At 37.2% G+C, this 15,497-nt stretch overlaps 1 protein-coding gene across 2 annotated transcripts in view; it reads right to left on the bottom strand.

Annotated features, from left to right (window-relative positions):
* Positions 1-15,497, bottom strand: part of OCA2 (OCA2 melanosomal transmembrane protein) — a 195,874-nt gene that overhangs the window by 127,492 nt on the left and 52,885 nt on the right. For both annotated transcript variants that reach the window (XM_013104470.5, XM_021275880.4), the window contains 4 exons: positions 14,767-14,839; positions 5,816-5,973; positions 3,604-3,686; positions 3,111-3,264 (listed from right to left, as the gene is read on the bottom strand). In XM_013104470.5, coding sequence (XP_012959924.3) covers positions 3,111-3,264; positions 3,604-3,686; positions 5,816-5,973; positions 14,767-14,839 — 468 coding nt within the window. The remainder of the gene's footprint in view (positions 1-3,110; positions 3,265-3,603; positions 3,687-5,815; positions 5,974-14,766; positions 14,840-15,497) is intronic.

The raw sequence follows: 15,497 nt of genomic DNA, 5'->3' as shown, positions 1-15,497 counted from the left end.
CTCAGTAACCCTGAAGGATCAGATGTCAGAGCTGACATCAAAACAGGTAGATCTGAACCTCCTGAAGTGTACCTTTGCTTTAATTTCCTGTGCAGTGTAGCCTTCCAGGAAGGAAATGAAATACTTCATTGTTTTCTACAACACTATAAAATAGTATAGATTAGATTAATTCAGAAATATCACAAGAAGCAGTTTTTTTTCTTTTTTCTCCTCTGGGAGAAGGGAAGGGAAGAGAAGCCTGAAATGCAAAGAGGTAACTGTTCAATATTTGAAGAAAAATCAATTTCAAGAGAATGAATGTCTAGTTACTGAAGGAAAGAATGATTATGTGAAGAAAAATTAAAAAAAAAAAAAAAAAAGAAAGCAAGAAAGAAAAAGGAACATACAGATTTCACAAAGGAAATGTAACTAAGAGATGTCCAGAGTTAAAGGCAATATATGAAAGCTCCAAGGAGTAGAGTAGGATGGTGAGTACAAAAATATTCATGTTTATGGCAAGCATATAGAAGAAATTATTAGAAATTGAAGATGAGAAAGTGGAATCTTCCTTTACCAAAAATGTATTAATATTTTTATGATCAAATAACACAATCGGTTTTAAAAGAAGTAGCACTTAAATGCATGAAGAAACCAGGTTCAGTGGCTTAACGTGTCTCAGAATGTGCTGTTCTTCAGAAGATACTAAGACCCCCTCTGACAAGGACTGGTTCTTGGTATACTTTGAGCTCCTACAAATTCAGTGCCAAAAAAGATGCAAACAGCTAATTCAGAGCAGAATTTTGCACATGTTTTTACACTGCTGCAAGTTTAGAGGAGACTGTTTACAGCAAATGCATTTCATTTTTCATTCAGAATATGTTCCTCTGTATCTGTGGAAGGCAGAAGATCTTGCAGTCTGTTTCCTGTATGCTCCCTGATGAATAAGGTAGCAAAGGGCAGGCTGAGAAGGGGAAGGAAGGATTAAGATGAGGACAGTGGGTTTTGAGGAGGCTGGGGGCACAAGATCTGGAGTTCCTGTATGGGGAAAAAGGGCTCTGCAGGTGGAGCAAGAGGCACACCTTTGAATAGCTCATGTGTTGTAACAGAAAAAAGGCTTCCTCTTTCTTTACCATCACAAGAAAATATGTGAAGATATAGCTCTTCACTGCCTGAAGTTGAACCTATATTGGCAATGATAATGAATAAAACACAGGAAACTAGAATAAAGACAGATAAAAAAAGGGGAGCAGCAACACAGAAAATGAAAATCCATGAGAGATCGCTCCTGCAGCAACACCAATTGATTTTTCTAACAGTGATAACTGCTAATGCATTAGAGTGCAATGTGTTGAGAAAGCAGGACTTCAGGCACCAAAGTAATAAGTATCAAATATAAGGTAAGCCACTATTACATATACTAAGAATATTAACATCCATGTCTTGGAAGAGTTCCATGATGGAACCAAACAGTCAAGTTTTATTTTATGTTAGTTATTGCCAGCTTATAAATTCATAGTTTAAAATTTACTCTAGATGCAGCATTTGTCATTCCTACAAAAATTATGGAGAAAGCAGCTAAAATTGTGATGCAATAGGTGACTTCCCACACTTTAATATTCAAAAAACGTTTACTTATAAAGATCTATTTCTGTCTTTGAATTTGCTGGAATAATTTTTCTGCCATCAACAGAAATTTTTCCATGATCATTTCACAGAAGCAATGAACTAATGAGTAGTTTCAGAGCTTTTTCTTAGAAACAACAGGAAAATGCATGCTTTTTTTAGTTTTGCTCTTCAGTTTCAAGCCTTTATTTCCTGTGCACACATGAATTGTTCAAAAGTGACTTTCTAAGATGAAACAAGAAATCTCAGCCATTGCATATTAAAAAAATAAAATAAAAAAAGTTTTGCAATTGTTATAGGATTGCATAGGTTGTGGGTTTTTTTTTAAAGATGCATTAAAGACTATAAAGCTTATTTTGGTGTTGTGTTGCATTCCTACCTATGTATACATCAAGATCTAGCTCAAACCACCTTCACACTTAATATTAGGTCTCTTTGTTCCTTTAGAAAATACATAGAACCAGTTTTAGCCTCATAAATAAATCACCAGTCTTGAATCACATAATCTAAGCATCTGAAGCATCTGTCATGTTACATGTGCCTATTACTGGTATTTGATAAGAACGCATTTACCTATCTTTCTTACCATTTCAGCAAGTAACAGGATGAAAAGCTTAAGGTACACAAGGGATATGTATAAGTAGTGAGCATGCCAGACATTACTAAGCACCTTATAGACCTGATTCACTTCTCTGTTTCATACTAGTGGAACTCCTGGAAAATTCATGGAGAATGTATATGCTCACAAAATCTTAAAAAAAAAAAAAAAAAAAAAAAAAAAAGGTAGGCCCCTGTATTTGTACTGTATTTCAAGATAATCAAACAGTTAATGATTTCAGTTCAAAGAAGTTTGTAAAGTTTGTAGGAGCCGGAGCTCTTTCTGACATGTTTTTCATCCTTAGTGCTGATTTGAGGTATTTTCTTTGGGTCTGGTAACTCAAGGCTTTGGAATTAAGTTACAATATATGTTTAAAGTTCCTCATCCCTTGACTTCTTCATGTTAACTCAGACTCTTTTTCTTCAAATAATACAGTAAAAGCATTTCTAAATGTCAGTGATATTAAGAAGTGTGCACAGTTTAACCTTTTAAAAGTAAGCAAAATTATAGCTTGAGGTGCCTTAAAAAAGGGAATAACCGAAGTTAAAAAAAAAAAAAAGTTAATTGCTTTTAACCTTTTTAAGATTTTCTGCATCTTTTATAAACCAAATTTATTTTTTAATTCTTATAGCCAAGTTATAATCCTGCTAAAATACTAAAACACTAAGAGGTGCTAGTAGAAGAACATGCAAGAATCACTGTAATGTTTGGATAGCTAGCCAGAATCAGTTGCAATTCAGAACAATTTCCTCACACATACCTTGTTCATTCCACTAGCAATGATAATGATTCAGCAAGGATTCAGATACAGATCTTAAAAGTATGTTACAGCTCAAGAATGAAACTCTTCCTCACATTCCATTTGCAATGTAGGTCAAAAAATAAAACCAAAGCACAAAACATGACTTACTTCCAGTATGATCAGCACATAGACACCAACTAAGATGATGGATGCAATTGTTACTTGTGCCTCTATATTAGCATGAAGGTATTGATGTTTCATGGAGAGAGGAACGCTTCCAGGCTCCTGCAGGAAAGCTTGAATGTTTATGAAGATGGTGCCTCTGGGGAAAGGAAAAAAAGTTTTGTTTTTATTCTGTAATGACAACTCATTCATTTTACTTATGCATTAATTTTATATTAAGAATCTATAAATATGTGTTATATTTTTGCAATTACAAGCAACTTTTCAAATATTTTCACTTTATCCCTCTAGATAGCTTTGCTTGGAAGATAACTCAGCAAGCCACCCTTGGAAATGCATTTAAACAGCAAAGGAGGTGTCATGCTTTCCTGCCCCTCTGAAACAGTCAGTGACAGATTATTTTTAGAATGTTATCTTATTCTTTGGCAGTCAAGTCTATGTAAACTTCAATGGTTTGTTTCTCAGTCTTGTAGCCAACCTGTTTGGCATCTGAAAGGTTCTAGTTGTGATGATTTGCTGATTTCTTCTTGAACTTAAAGGTAGAGACCAGTTGTACACCACCTGCAAAAGGGTCAGATTTGGTGATATTAGTAAAAATCAGTGAAAGTGATAAACCTCTGTTCTGGCTTTTATTCTTCATTCTATCTCCTTTGCAGCTTGGAGGATTTTTATGGACAGGAGATCAGACACACCACCCTAAATTCATTCCACTTTGTTAGTTATGTTAACAGCCTTCAGCAAGTTTATCCTCATCCCCTCGTTCTATGAGTGAAGCTGGAAACAACTCCAGGAGATGCTCTAGAGAGGGGAGACCACATCACACTTTCTGTTTGGCTTTAGGGAATATCTAGGGCAGCTAGGCTCCTCACCTAAGCATCTCAGCTAGATGACACAACACAAGGGTACTGTGGGCATTTCCACACTGCAAGAGCCACAAATCCCAGGAGCAATCCCAAACTTCCAGACAATTGGTACAGAGTTTCTGAATTTTGCACAGTCCTCTTTGACCTGCAACACAAACTGCTGGGTACTTAGGACAGGTGTCCTCCAGGCTCTGAGTGGTGCCCTTGTGGCCCAAGATATTTTTTCTTAAATTCAAATGGCTTGGGAGAGAAAAAAAAAAATTACAGACAGTCAGTGTGGTGCTTTTACATTATGATGCTAAAGATACTCTTTCTTGGCAGGTTTAAGGTAGAGGACCTGCCAGGAGAGCATTAGATGACTACATAAGGGAAAACAGCCAAAGTTGCTGAAGTGTCCATTGTCCTCCCACAGGCAATAGTCCCTGGAGTGACCTGTCATCTAAGCCATAGAAAAGACAATGTGGTTTGCTCCTAAAGACTGCCTAGGAAGAAAACTAACAGACATAAGGTACAGATGATGAGAAGCCCAACAGCTAGATCCTACCCCCAGACATTATGAAGAGTACATGCTAGAATTTCAGCAAACAGAAACAGAATTCCTTCCCTTGCTGATCTAGGAAGAGGAATGAGAGAGAAGAACAAGAGCAAGGAGAGTGAAAAGAGCCTCAGAAAATAAAACACTGAAACTTTACCCACTAAAATACACTGATATACTGGCAAACTTAGTCAAATGTCATTACATACAGATACATAATTTATTTTTTTAAGAAAATAAATGTAAATAAATGTAAGATTCCATTAATTGTAGTGTAAATCCTGAATCTGTCTTGACCCTATGTGCTACAAATTGCAGAAGAAAAACAAACAAACAACAACAAAAAAAAAAAAAACAGCATAATCATCCAACTTGGAACCTCTGATGCAGAGAAATGCCTGAGGAGCACGCAGACAGAGAAAGTCGTTCTGAGTAGCATAATCTGGCCATGTCAGGACCACCACTGGAGTGCCAGCGGGAGGTGGGCTGCTACAACAAACTGTGCTCTGGCTACCTGCAGCAGTGCGAAGGCTCCTTGGGGATCACTGCCAGCAGCATTCTCCACATCAGGGAGTTCAGTGGTTTAAGGGTGTAATTGCCATTATCATATTGTTTGGCACACCGAGGTAGTGGGATTAATCCTTCTCTGTAGCCTGTGGTATTGGGTGTAAGTGGGCATACCGTTGACGTTATTCAGCTAAATTATCACTGGTACAGGACACCACCTTTACAGAATGAGAAGCAGCAGTTCGTATGCCAATACTATTTATTAAATGATGAAGCTTATTTTCATTGTTCAGTGATACACAATGACACCTCATAAAGGATCCTCCTTCACTGAGTTCTCAGGAAGGGAGCAGCAGGAAGTTGCTACAGACAACATCAGCAATGAAAAAGCCTTAAGAGAAAAAAAGCCAATAAGTGTGACAACTTGCCTGAGAAAATAATTTGCAACAAAATGTGAAAATGTATTTCAGTGAGTGCAAAAAGACACTTTACACTTGTTTCTTCTTCCTAAGACAGTTTTTGAAATATTGCCAACTTTTAACACTTGAACTTTCATGCAAGATGTCAGTCAAGAGATATCAGGTTTAGAAAATTTTGATTGGAAGTTAAGGAAAGTCTTGCAAAGGCTTATTCTAATTATTTTTCTAATAATTTTTCCAATGCTGACCTTCACACAGGTTTTCCCACAGGGAAAAGCATGACCAACTAATGCACATACCAATGACGGAAATACAAAAGATAAAACGCATCTCAGAATAAGTGAAAGAAAATGCAAAGGCCATCACCTGCTGCTGGTGTCTCCTCCTTGGGACAGCATCTTCAGTCTGGCTGATTTGCACTAAAATGTATTCCTCTGTTTGCTCATCCTCTACATCTGCTACAAATGGACCTCCAAGGTCTAACCTCAACAGAGCAGAATCATGAAAATCTGTCAGATTCATAGCTGTTAATAAGGTTGTTAAGGTTTGAATTTCCAGTAAAAATGAGTATAAATTGTACCAACTCCAGAAGAAAAAAAGGCAACAAACCACATTCACCTAAATTAATCAAGAAATTATGAAAAGAACAAAACAAACATTTTCTTCTTCAGCAAGTAACACTGTTTTAGCCTGGTTTCCTAAGGAAACAGAATTTACAGGATCACAATACTTCTGTCCTTTCCTAGCAACTTTTAAGATCAATCAGTTTCAGCTGACATTGCAGATCTACCAAAGCTCCAAAAGAGTGTATGGAAATATGCAGAGAGACTGAGAAAGTTCTTTAAGTGTTTGTATAGATGAAAGGCTGCATCATTAGCTCAGAAATTTAAACATCACAGAAATTGTACTGGGAAAAATACTGTGTAAGCTACAACCACATGGGAAACTAAATCAGAATCAATGCCCCATTCATGATGGAGAATTTGCTTTTTGGCCAAAACTTCATTCACAAGTTTGCTAACATCTAAAAACATATATTCAGCTTCTGCCAGAATACTCATGGTCTCTTTCTCCTCCAGCTCCTTTTCTACTTTTTCTTTCTCAGGTATAGCATGAGGTGTGGTCAAACTACATTTCTAGTCTAATATAATTAAGAAATCAGCCAACAGTGAGAGACAAATCCATTAACTATATATTTATTTATTTATTTAAATAAAAATTAAAAAGCCTAGCATTACTTATCCAATGTATCTAGGACTATTTAGACTCAGTATTGTTAGGAGTTCATTTTTGGCTTGGATGAGAAAGAATTATCCCTGGAGGCCTGGAGAAAAAGGAAAACCTGAGCTTTGAAAGCCCTCACAGACTTTAAAAAGGCTACAACAGAGAGACAGTGGAATTGTTTTGCAGCTGCCTGTGATGAGGTAGAGAGCAAAAGCATCATCAATATATGTGTGTATATTTATGGATATATATGGGTAAGATGAGAAAGAAGACACTTGACTTTACACATATATGCCCTGTTGAAATCACGCAACTCAGACACATGCTTGAGTATCCTAACAGCCTTAACTTCTGACTTCAGTGCATTGCAAGGTGATATAAATTTCACCCTGCTTAGTTTGGCAAGTCTGAACTTGCCAAACTCTTGAACCACCTCTGTTCACACACTGTTCGTCAAGAATGACCCACCCAGCCAGCTCCAGACATCTATTTGCTTAAAGAAATTGCATAGGAAACCACAGAAAATAACCCCAGATGCAACAAACTTGGAAACTAATTCCAGACAAGATAATTTACACGCGCAGCCCTTAGCAAACATAAATATAAATTAGTACAGTTCCCTTCCCTTTCTAAAGGTTTTAAGTGTGACTTGGCACCATAGTTTTTTGGTGTCCTAATATATGATATTAGTGTCCACTGGAACTAAATGTATACCTTTAGCTAGAGACATTAATTATACTTTCTAAGAGGCCTGCTGACCTGAAGTCATTAACCCAATGATTTGGGACACCTCTTGACAGTCTGCTTTTTATTAGAAGTGTAGCCAGTAATTTATGTCTCAAAAAGCTTCAGGTGCATATAATTATGGCAGCTCCCTTTTAAGCAATACTTTTAAAATAAATCCTGTAATTACTCAGATGACACATTCAGAAGCTATTATAAAGGATGCTTGAAATTAAAGGGGGAAAAATGAAACCTTATTTCCAAGAAGAGTTCTTCCTTCCTTCTTTTCCTGTGAAGATGAGGATACTTTAGATGTTTTTTCCATTCCTTTCTGTGCATTGTGCATTTATAAAACTATCAAAAAAAAAAAAAAGGTTCTCCTTTGATTGCAAGTGGAACTGAACATCATTCACTGATCTGCAATGAGGCACTTAGAGCTAAAATCCCATCAGAGTTATCTTTCTCCAAAAAAAATATTTAGAGACTCTGTCATAATTCCATTGTTAGACTGCAGCAGATCACAGCCTTTATGAAAGGTAGAATCAAACTAACCTGGGAGAAAACTTCAGCCATGTTTTGATAAGTCAAAATGCACTTTTTTTTTACCAGGCAGCTCCTCAGAATAGTTTTGTTCTGCCTTATCTTGGTTTTATATTGCCCTTAAATTGCCAGAATGTGATCTCTTCTCCATTTCAATCATTCAGATGTGACTTCAACTTTTGGGAAAACTATCTTTTTACTTCTAGCATCCCCTCTTACTCTGCAATTTAACCGTGCTGGTACTTTTTTTCTGTTCTTAACATTTTTTGCAGTATTTGCCTTTAAAGAAAAAAAAAAATCTCCCTGACAAGATTTACAGCTGGAGTTGTTATTTTTTATTTCACTTCAGCTAAGCTGCCTCATTTTTCTTTAGTTCCATTCTTGAAATTATATTACTGCTGTGAATTATCCTGTCAAGGGATTTTGGTTTGCATATGCTTTGTGCACTATTACACAGTGGCTCTCTGTATTTACATCTGGCACCAGCCTGGGTGCATCGCTCAAAGCTAAACCAAGAGTTGTTTTTTTCCATTCTTCGTTTTCTGACTAGCTGCTCAGAGAAGGTATCGAAGAGAGTGTGAGAGTCACCTCATGTCACTTTACTTTTTTGTAGCTTACATAAACAACATGATAGAACGGGATGCAGCGGCTAAATATTTAAATTATAATTCATTCACCACAGTTTCTACTTCTGTACTGATGATATCTGCATCTCAGCTGGTTACTCTGATTCCCTTAAAATCAGTGAAAAGAGAGTGCTTTTGAGATGGAATTCATTGCCTTAATTTAGACCACCACATTAAGTTAAGAGGAATCACTCATTAGAAGCACCAGCTGCCTCTGTAAACTATAAAGAGAGCCCAGGATGACTAACTCAGGTGTAGCTGAGATGAGTCACACCCTAAGTAGAGTCCCTGTGTTACCTTGCATCAAGCCATTTATTCAGTATGTACAGAACCAACCAAAAAGCTATGAATGACAGAGATTCTCTCTTATATTTGCATGCAGATGGCTGACTTTACACTTCCTTTAACATCTTCTTTCTTTAACAATCTTTCTTTAACATTCCTCGTAAGGGGGTGTCGAGAGGCAGGAGACCTTTTCTCCATTAACACCAGTGACAGGACCCGCGGGAACGGGGTTAAGCTGAGGCAGGGGAAATTTAGGCTTGACATCAGGAGGGGCTTCTTCACAGAGAGAGTGGTTGCACACTGGAACAGGCTCCCCAGGGAAGCGGTCACTGCACCGAGCCTGTCTGAATTTAAGAAGAGATTGGACTGTGCACTTAGTCACATGGTCTGAACTTTTGGGTAGACCTGTGCGGTGTCAAGAGTTGGACTTGATGATCCTTAAGGGTCCCTTCCAACTCAGGATATTCTATATTCTATATTCTATCTATTTGTATCACCTACTCTGCCTACTGTAAAATGTAGCTTGACATTATTACAACTATTGATTATTTTTCACCAAGTTTCTGATATGCATGTACATGTATGCTATTGATTCTGATTTATGACCACATTGCTCAGGCTGGTTTCTTTGGTTTTGCTGTTTTTAAAAGACATTTTTCCTGGACCTTACTACATTTTTACACGTTGCCCTGGGATTATTTCTGCATTTTTCAATTTTCTCTCTTGATGTAAAGCAGATTGCTGTAACTAGTTAGGGTGTTTTTACATCATCCCTTCAAAATGTAGTATGTAGAAACACAAGTTCTTCTATAACTGTTGGTTTCCCTATCTGAAGAATTCTCCATAACTCTTCAGAAGTTTTATGGTTCTTAATAAACTATTTTTCATAACATTTTCTCAACCATACTTTGATATTCTGCTTCTTTGCCTGCCACTGTAGATGGTCCTCATCTTCATCCATCTACTTAGCAGTTTGAACACTGCCTGCGGGCCAAAATGCTTAGTTTGTTTCCAACAGCAACAACAAACATAAACCATTTTTAAATGTGTTCTGCAAGGAAAAAATTACCAAGGAGTGTCTGACAGTAGAGGGCTAAAATAACAAACAAAATAAATTCAAAGAGCAAAAAGAATTAAAGGGATTTGAGAAGCTGTTTCATTCATTCATTCATTCATTCATTCATTTAAATTATGTTTCTTGGAAAAAGAACCCCCTTTTTTTTTTTTTTTAACTTCCATGGAAGTTGAAAAGTCTGATAAATTCTGTATATGCTCTTTGCCTCACAGTTGTTCTTTCTGTAAATACCTCTGGTTCAAGGAGCAGAAAAGGTGATTTTCAGTGTCATTAATGGTCATGGCATGATTACAAGTTTACCTAGTGACCTTTTCTTGCTACTTGATTAACATATTTGACCCACCATTCAAACTCATGCAACCTAATAGAGGAATTTGATATTAAGGTCAGCATATCTTCGTCTTCTCTGTCTAAAGCCTCTCCTATCAATTTCCATATGTGGAATTTTTCTAAATGGTTCCACTGAATTCAAATAAAATAAGAAATCTAGCCTATGATGTAAATTTCAATATACTACTGAGATACAGTTTCTACTTGAGAATTTGAGATCTTAACACTGGACAGGGCATGTTTAAATTGCTCAGAGCCACTGAGAATGGAGCTAAGCCAGATGAAATAGCTACTGACTAGTCAATTTGATATCTATAGTTTTTCGGATGACCAGAGACATGTTCAGTCACAACTTGAGAGTATTTTCTCTAACTTTTGTTTTGTGGTGATAATATTTCAGGAGCAAGCGAGTAAGGAACCCCTTACTGTAGGTGCTGTGGAAATATATACCTTGCAAAGTGTCAGTCCTCACTCCAAAATTTTTAATGAGAAGATGTCAAGCATATAAAGCAAACAATTAGATCAGGACTGAAAGTATTTAAAATACATTCAAAAAAATGAAAAATTTGGGGGCAGACTCAGAAAGAATTCAAAGTCCTCTCTCCAGTTATTATTAGTTTTCAGGTCCACAATAGTTGGACCTGAAGTAAGTTCTGACAAGAAATCTGAAAAGGGAAAATGGAATTGCTGCACCTAGACTAACCTAACTTCCCCTCACCTATAGCAGTAACTGGCACAAGTACAGATGTTCTTGAGAGGGAAGCAAACAAGATTGTAAATGAAATACTTGCCCGGGACAGAGTAAAGATGGAAATTCACAACTCGAAGAGGTAGGTGTGAGACCCATCACCCCAGTACTGCACTGGAAGATTTATCTTTTCTTGTAAAAAGCCAAAGTTTCTACTATTGAGAAGTGAAGAAATAGCAATAATTGTATCAGGTGCAGTGAAAGAAAAGAAGACAGTCCATTAGGGAGGCAGACACTTCTTTAAATGACAGGTAGAGTTTGATTGTGTAATTCCTCAGTAACATCCACAAATCCCCATTACTTTTTAATTTCATAAAGCCTTGTTCAATTCTAAAGGTTAATGCACAGCTCTGCTCCAGCTGTCTGTTCCCTACTGTTTGAGAAATATTTAAAATTTTACTTAGGTCAGGGCAGAATAGTTTAGAAATGAAGGAATAAACACAGAGTATTGTAAGCATTTCAGAACATTCTTAAGACTGAAAACTTACATGGTTAGGAAAGAATAGGGGGAATAGTTCTCATTCTTTCTGAGGTCAACCAGCTAATGTACCGAGGTTACTTCAATGTTTGAATGGCCAAAGAGTTACAGAAAATAAATATGTTCATGTGTTAGAATAGGTATCTGTAACTAAACTAGGAAATATCTCTTCTATTTTTATTTATGTCCACTTTCCAAAGGTACATCATCTTATTAATTATTGATGTGTTCCTTTTAACATACAGCCTTTCAGCAAAGGTCTGAAAATGCTGCATAGATATACATTAATAGAGGTATTGAATCTTACTTCCTGCAGAAGAGGGTCTTTCAGCCTGGCTTTATACTAAACTTACTTCTCTCTGCTGTTAAAGAGTTTACTCTTAGAATTTATAAGCAAATAAATTCCGAGTGTTTTCAAAAAGGAACAATATTGCCACTACTTTGAAAAATTATACTAAGTCAACTGAATTTGGACCTGGTGGCAATAGCGAAACCAGTATTAAAAAATATCTTAAGTACTCAGAAAGCTTCTATTAATTCAGGGGAGGCAAGCTGCTGCATTCAGAAACTGTAGCCAGCACTCCTCAGTGCTACATGTCAGGTTTGTATCCATGGGGATGGACAAAGCAAAGGGCGGTACAAGTGAGCTATTAGAAAAGACACAGAAGACAGTGAGGGGGGAAAAAATAGAGTAAATCCAAGCAATAGATTAAACTACGGAAACATCAAAAAGGAACTAAAGCAATGGAAAAGGGCTACAGAGACATCACATTAAAAGCAGGTCACCGCCATGCCAGCAAGTCTCTCCCAACAGCCAGAGACTGAAAGTCCCACCAGGTCTGAGATCTAATGGCCATGACAAGAAAAAAAAAAAAAAAAAAAAAAAAAAAAAACTAAGTGGCACTAATGAATGAAGTCCGAAGGGACTACTCAGTTTGATTTTAAAAATATTTCCATCTTTGGCTTTAGATTTCATAGATTTTTCTAGTGTATGCAGACATTGTATACATGAGACTGTACATACAGAAATCAATTTACATGGGCTTTTCTGGAAAAGCATAGAAATTAAGGATTTTATTTTTTTTAAAGCATAATGAGTATATGGCACTTAGTACCAATTTGACACTTTTTAACAGCTTTCTAAGAACTGAGCTACAAGAGGCAAAGTGTTCATTTGCATAATTTAGCATCATATGAGCTAGGACACTTCTTTCTCACCCAAGGCAGTCTTGTATAATAACCTCTGAGGGTTTTGTGACAAGGACAGTTGCAACACACCTGCCTGCCTACCATGAAATTCTTGTAGACGTTCAGAGAGTAGCGCTCAGTATCCACTGAGAATACTACAGTCTGTCAGCCAGAATAAATCGCATATTTGACATTTGTGTGTGAATGGTTAGCATTACTCAAGTCTAGCCAAAAAGGTGAAAACTTTCTTCACTGTGTGAGAAAGTGGAGGACAAACACATGAGCTTACATCTGCATAAATGAAGACTAGCAGCAATGGTGAGATGACATTCAGAATTGCTCATGCCTTTTCAAAACCTCATTTAGGAATGAAATCTTCCTCCTTGACCCTTCTGCTTGAATTACTGTGTCACCTTGAAAATGAAGCATAGCTTTCTTCTCACATATTTTCTCCTATCTCATTGACCTCAGGTAGGAATGCAAGGACAGAACATCCAGTTTTCAACACATATGACACAAACTAAGAAGACGCAGCTCCAGGTTTGTCAAGTAAAGAAGGGGGATGCTGTATTCTGTCTGACAGCTACTTGGCTAAAGCATCCTGACATGACAGGTAAAATGTGAAATCTGGGAATACTTGTTTTTGTTCTCATATCCCAGTCCCAACAGCATTTCCTGAAACAAGCAAAAAGTATAACTGGCTACAGAATCAATAGGCACAATGCAGAAGCTATGGTTCTAACCCAACATCTGTGGAAAGACATCTAATCCTCAAGTTATGTTCTGAGAGCTGACTAAAATTTGAACTCAAAGACTTGCCACCAATGCACCCTGATTTGGCAGTCTCTGTCATTACAGCTCTGGTGCTGTTCAAGACCACATGCATATGTAAATAGGACCTTTCAACAACAGTTTCAAGGAGGAAAAAAGTACCAGTGTGAACAAGATACTGATGGGAGTTTACCATTGAAGTTGTCACTGGTCCCACTGGTCCTATTCACTTGCACTCCTCCAAAAAAACAATCTCCACTTCTCATTATATATGGCCCTCAAGACATTTTCTTCCTCATTTACCCTAGCAGTCATGTAATATCGTGTCATTATTTGCAATAGTGAGAATGCTAACAATCAAAGCTATTTAAAGTGGACTCTCCCTGCTCAAAGCTACAGACCTGCCCAGTTAAGCAGAAGAAATCACTCTTTTAAAATGGAATTCTTACCACACTTTTTCAGAACAAGACACTTCCCAGGAGCCCATAAAGTATATCTGTAGCTTGAATCATCTTCTAACATTAGTGAAATAATAAACAAGTAAATTGTAGACCAAAGTGATAAAATTAGAAATATATTGAGAATAAGAAATGCAATTTTTGTTTGTTTAATAACTGAATGCTCATCCTTCAAAGACCTTTGACATTCAGGTCTGCATTCACCTGCAATGAATCATTTTTATTTTGGATTATTCTGTTGCTTGTTCTTTTGAAGAGTTTGTTGAAGATTTGTGGACTTAAATTCACTATTGAGCAATTTTACACGGAAAAAAAAAAAAAAAATGAAAGATTCCACACCTCCACTGAAAAATATCTACAGATACACAAATCCAAACATATGCCTGTGCTAAGCTGTTCTGGAAACAGGTCTGTGAATCACCTAGTTTGCTGCTTTTGAAGGAGTTCACTGAGTAGCATCATGGATCAAGTATACCCTACAGATATGCTACAGATGACAGCATGGAGAGCATGGACAGCACGGACAGCATCCAGAGCAAACGGGCTGGAGAGCAGTTGCTACAGCCAGGGGCATGCGCTAGTCATGGTCAGAGCTATTTTCTGGGGCTTGATCCCACTAGGTCCCACTTACACACTTCAGGTTTCATACAAAGAGATGGAACTTAACTGGATGGGAACCACAAGACATCCCAGACATGTGCTATACATTATAGCTCAAATGTGGAGCATGACTGTGCTCATCAAGTAATGAGTCTAAGTGCAGCCCATGCTCTGAGGACACTGAACCCTTCCTGGGTATAAGCAAGAAAACAGCCATTCAACCACTTTATCAATGAAACCAGTTCAGTTTTCTTCAATGAAAGAAGGATACAGAAGCTTTCCAGAGGCGAGACAGCCAACATCTGCCAGGACATACCTTGATCTGGATAAATGCCAAATAAAACCTAGGATGAGGATAAAAATCAAATATACATTAATCATACAAAAATTCAAAAATACCTGTTAAGCTTATTTTAGAAACTTACAGAAGATTCTTTCAAACAGTACATTAAATCTTAAGATTGCTTTCCATATTTTCAGGTATGCTTTCCCCACAGCTGAAAAGTGGCCCAGAGACACATACCAAGGACAAATAATACTTACTGTCAAAGGCACTTGTTCAATATATGCCATCCAAGTGTTTCTTAGGACAAAGGAACTAAATCTCTTCAACTAACTGTCTCACAGCATCACAGGATAGGTGAAATTAACAGCCAAAATGGTGATGAATTTACATGGAGAGGGAGGTACGATGAAGACTAAGAACAGCTCTAGTGGGAGAGGGAAGGAAAGGAAAGCAGACTGAAAAGTGCTGGGAACAGGACAGGAAAACAAAATCTTGCCTGGAGTATATCAGCAAACAAAGCCAAGGAGAGAACATTTCTCATAGAATGACAAAGTCAACCAGCGGAAGAAGGAAGGAGAACAGAGTGGTGAAAAAGGGAGAAGAAGTCAGAAAAAAAGAACTGAGAATGGGAGAGGTTTTTTTAAAGACATGCTGGGGTCTCTGGTCTGCCTAGAGAGCACAGATCTTCTCTTGTATTTTTGTAGATTTTCCTTTCA

This window comes from Anas platyrhynchos, chromosome 1 (assembly GCF_047663525.1).
Source record: "Anas platyrhynchos isolate ZD024472 breed Pekin duck chromosome 1, IASCAAS_PekinDuck_T2T, whole genome shotgun sequence".
NCBI lineage: Eukaryota > Metazoa > Chordata > Aves > Anseriformes > Anatidae > Anas > Anas platyrhynchos.
This window is presented reverse-complemented; position numbering and strand designations above follow the sequence as displayed.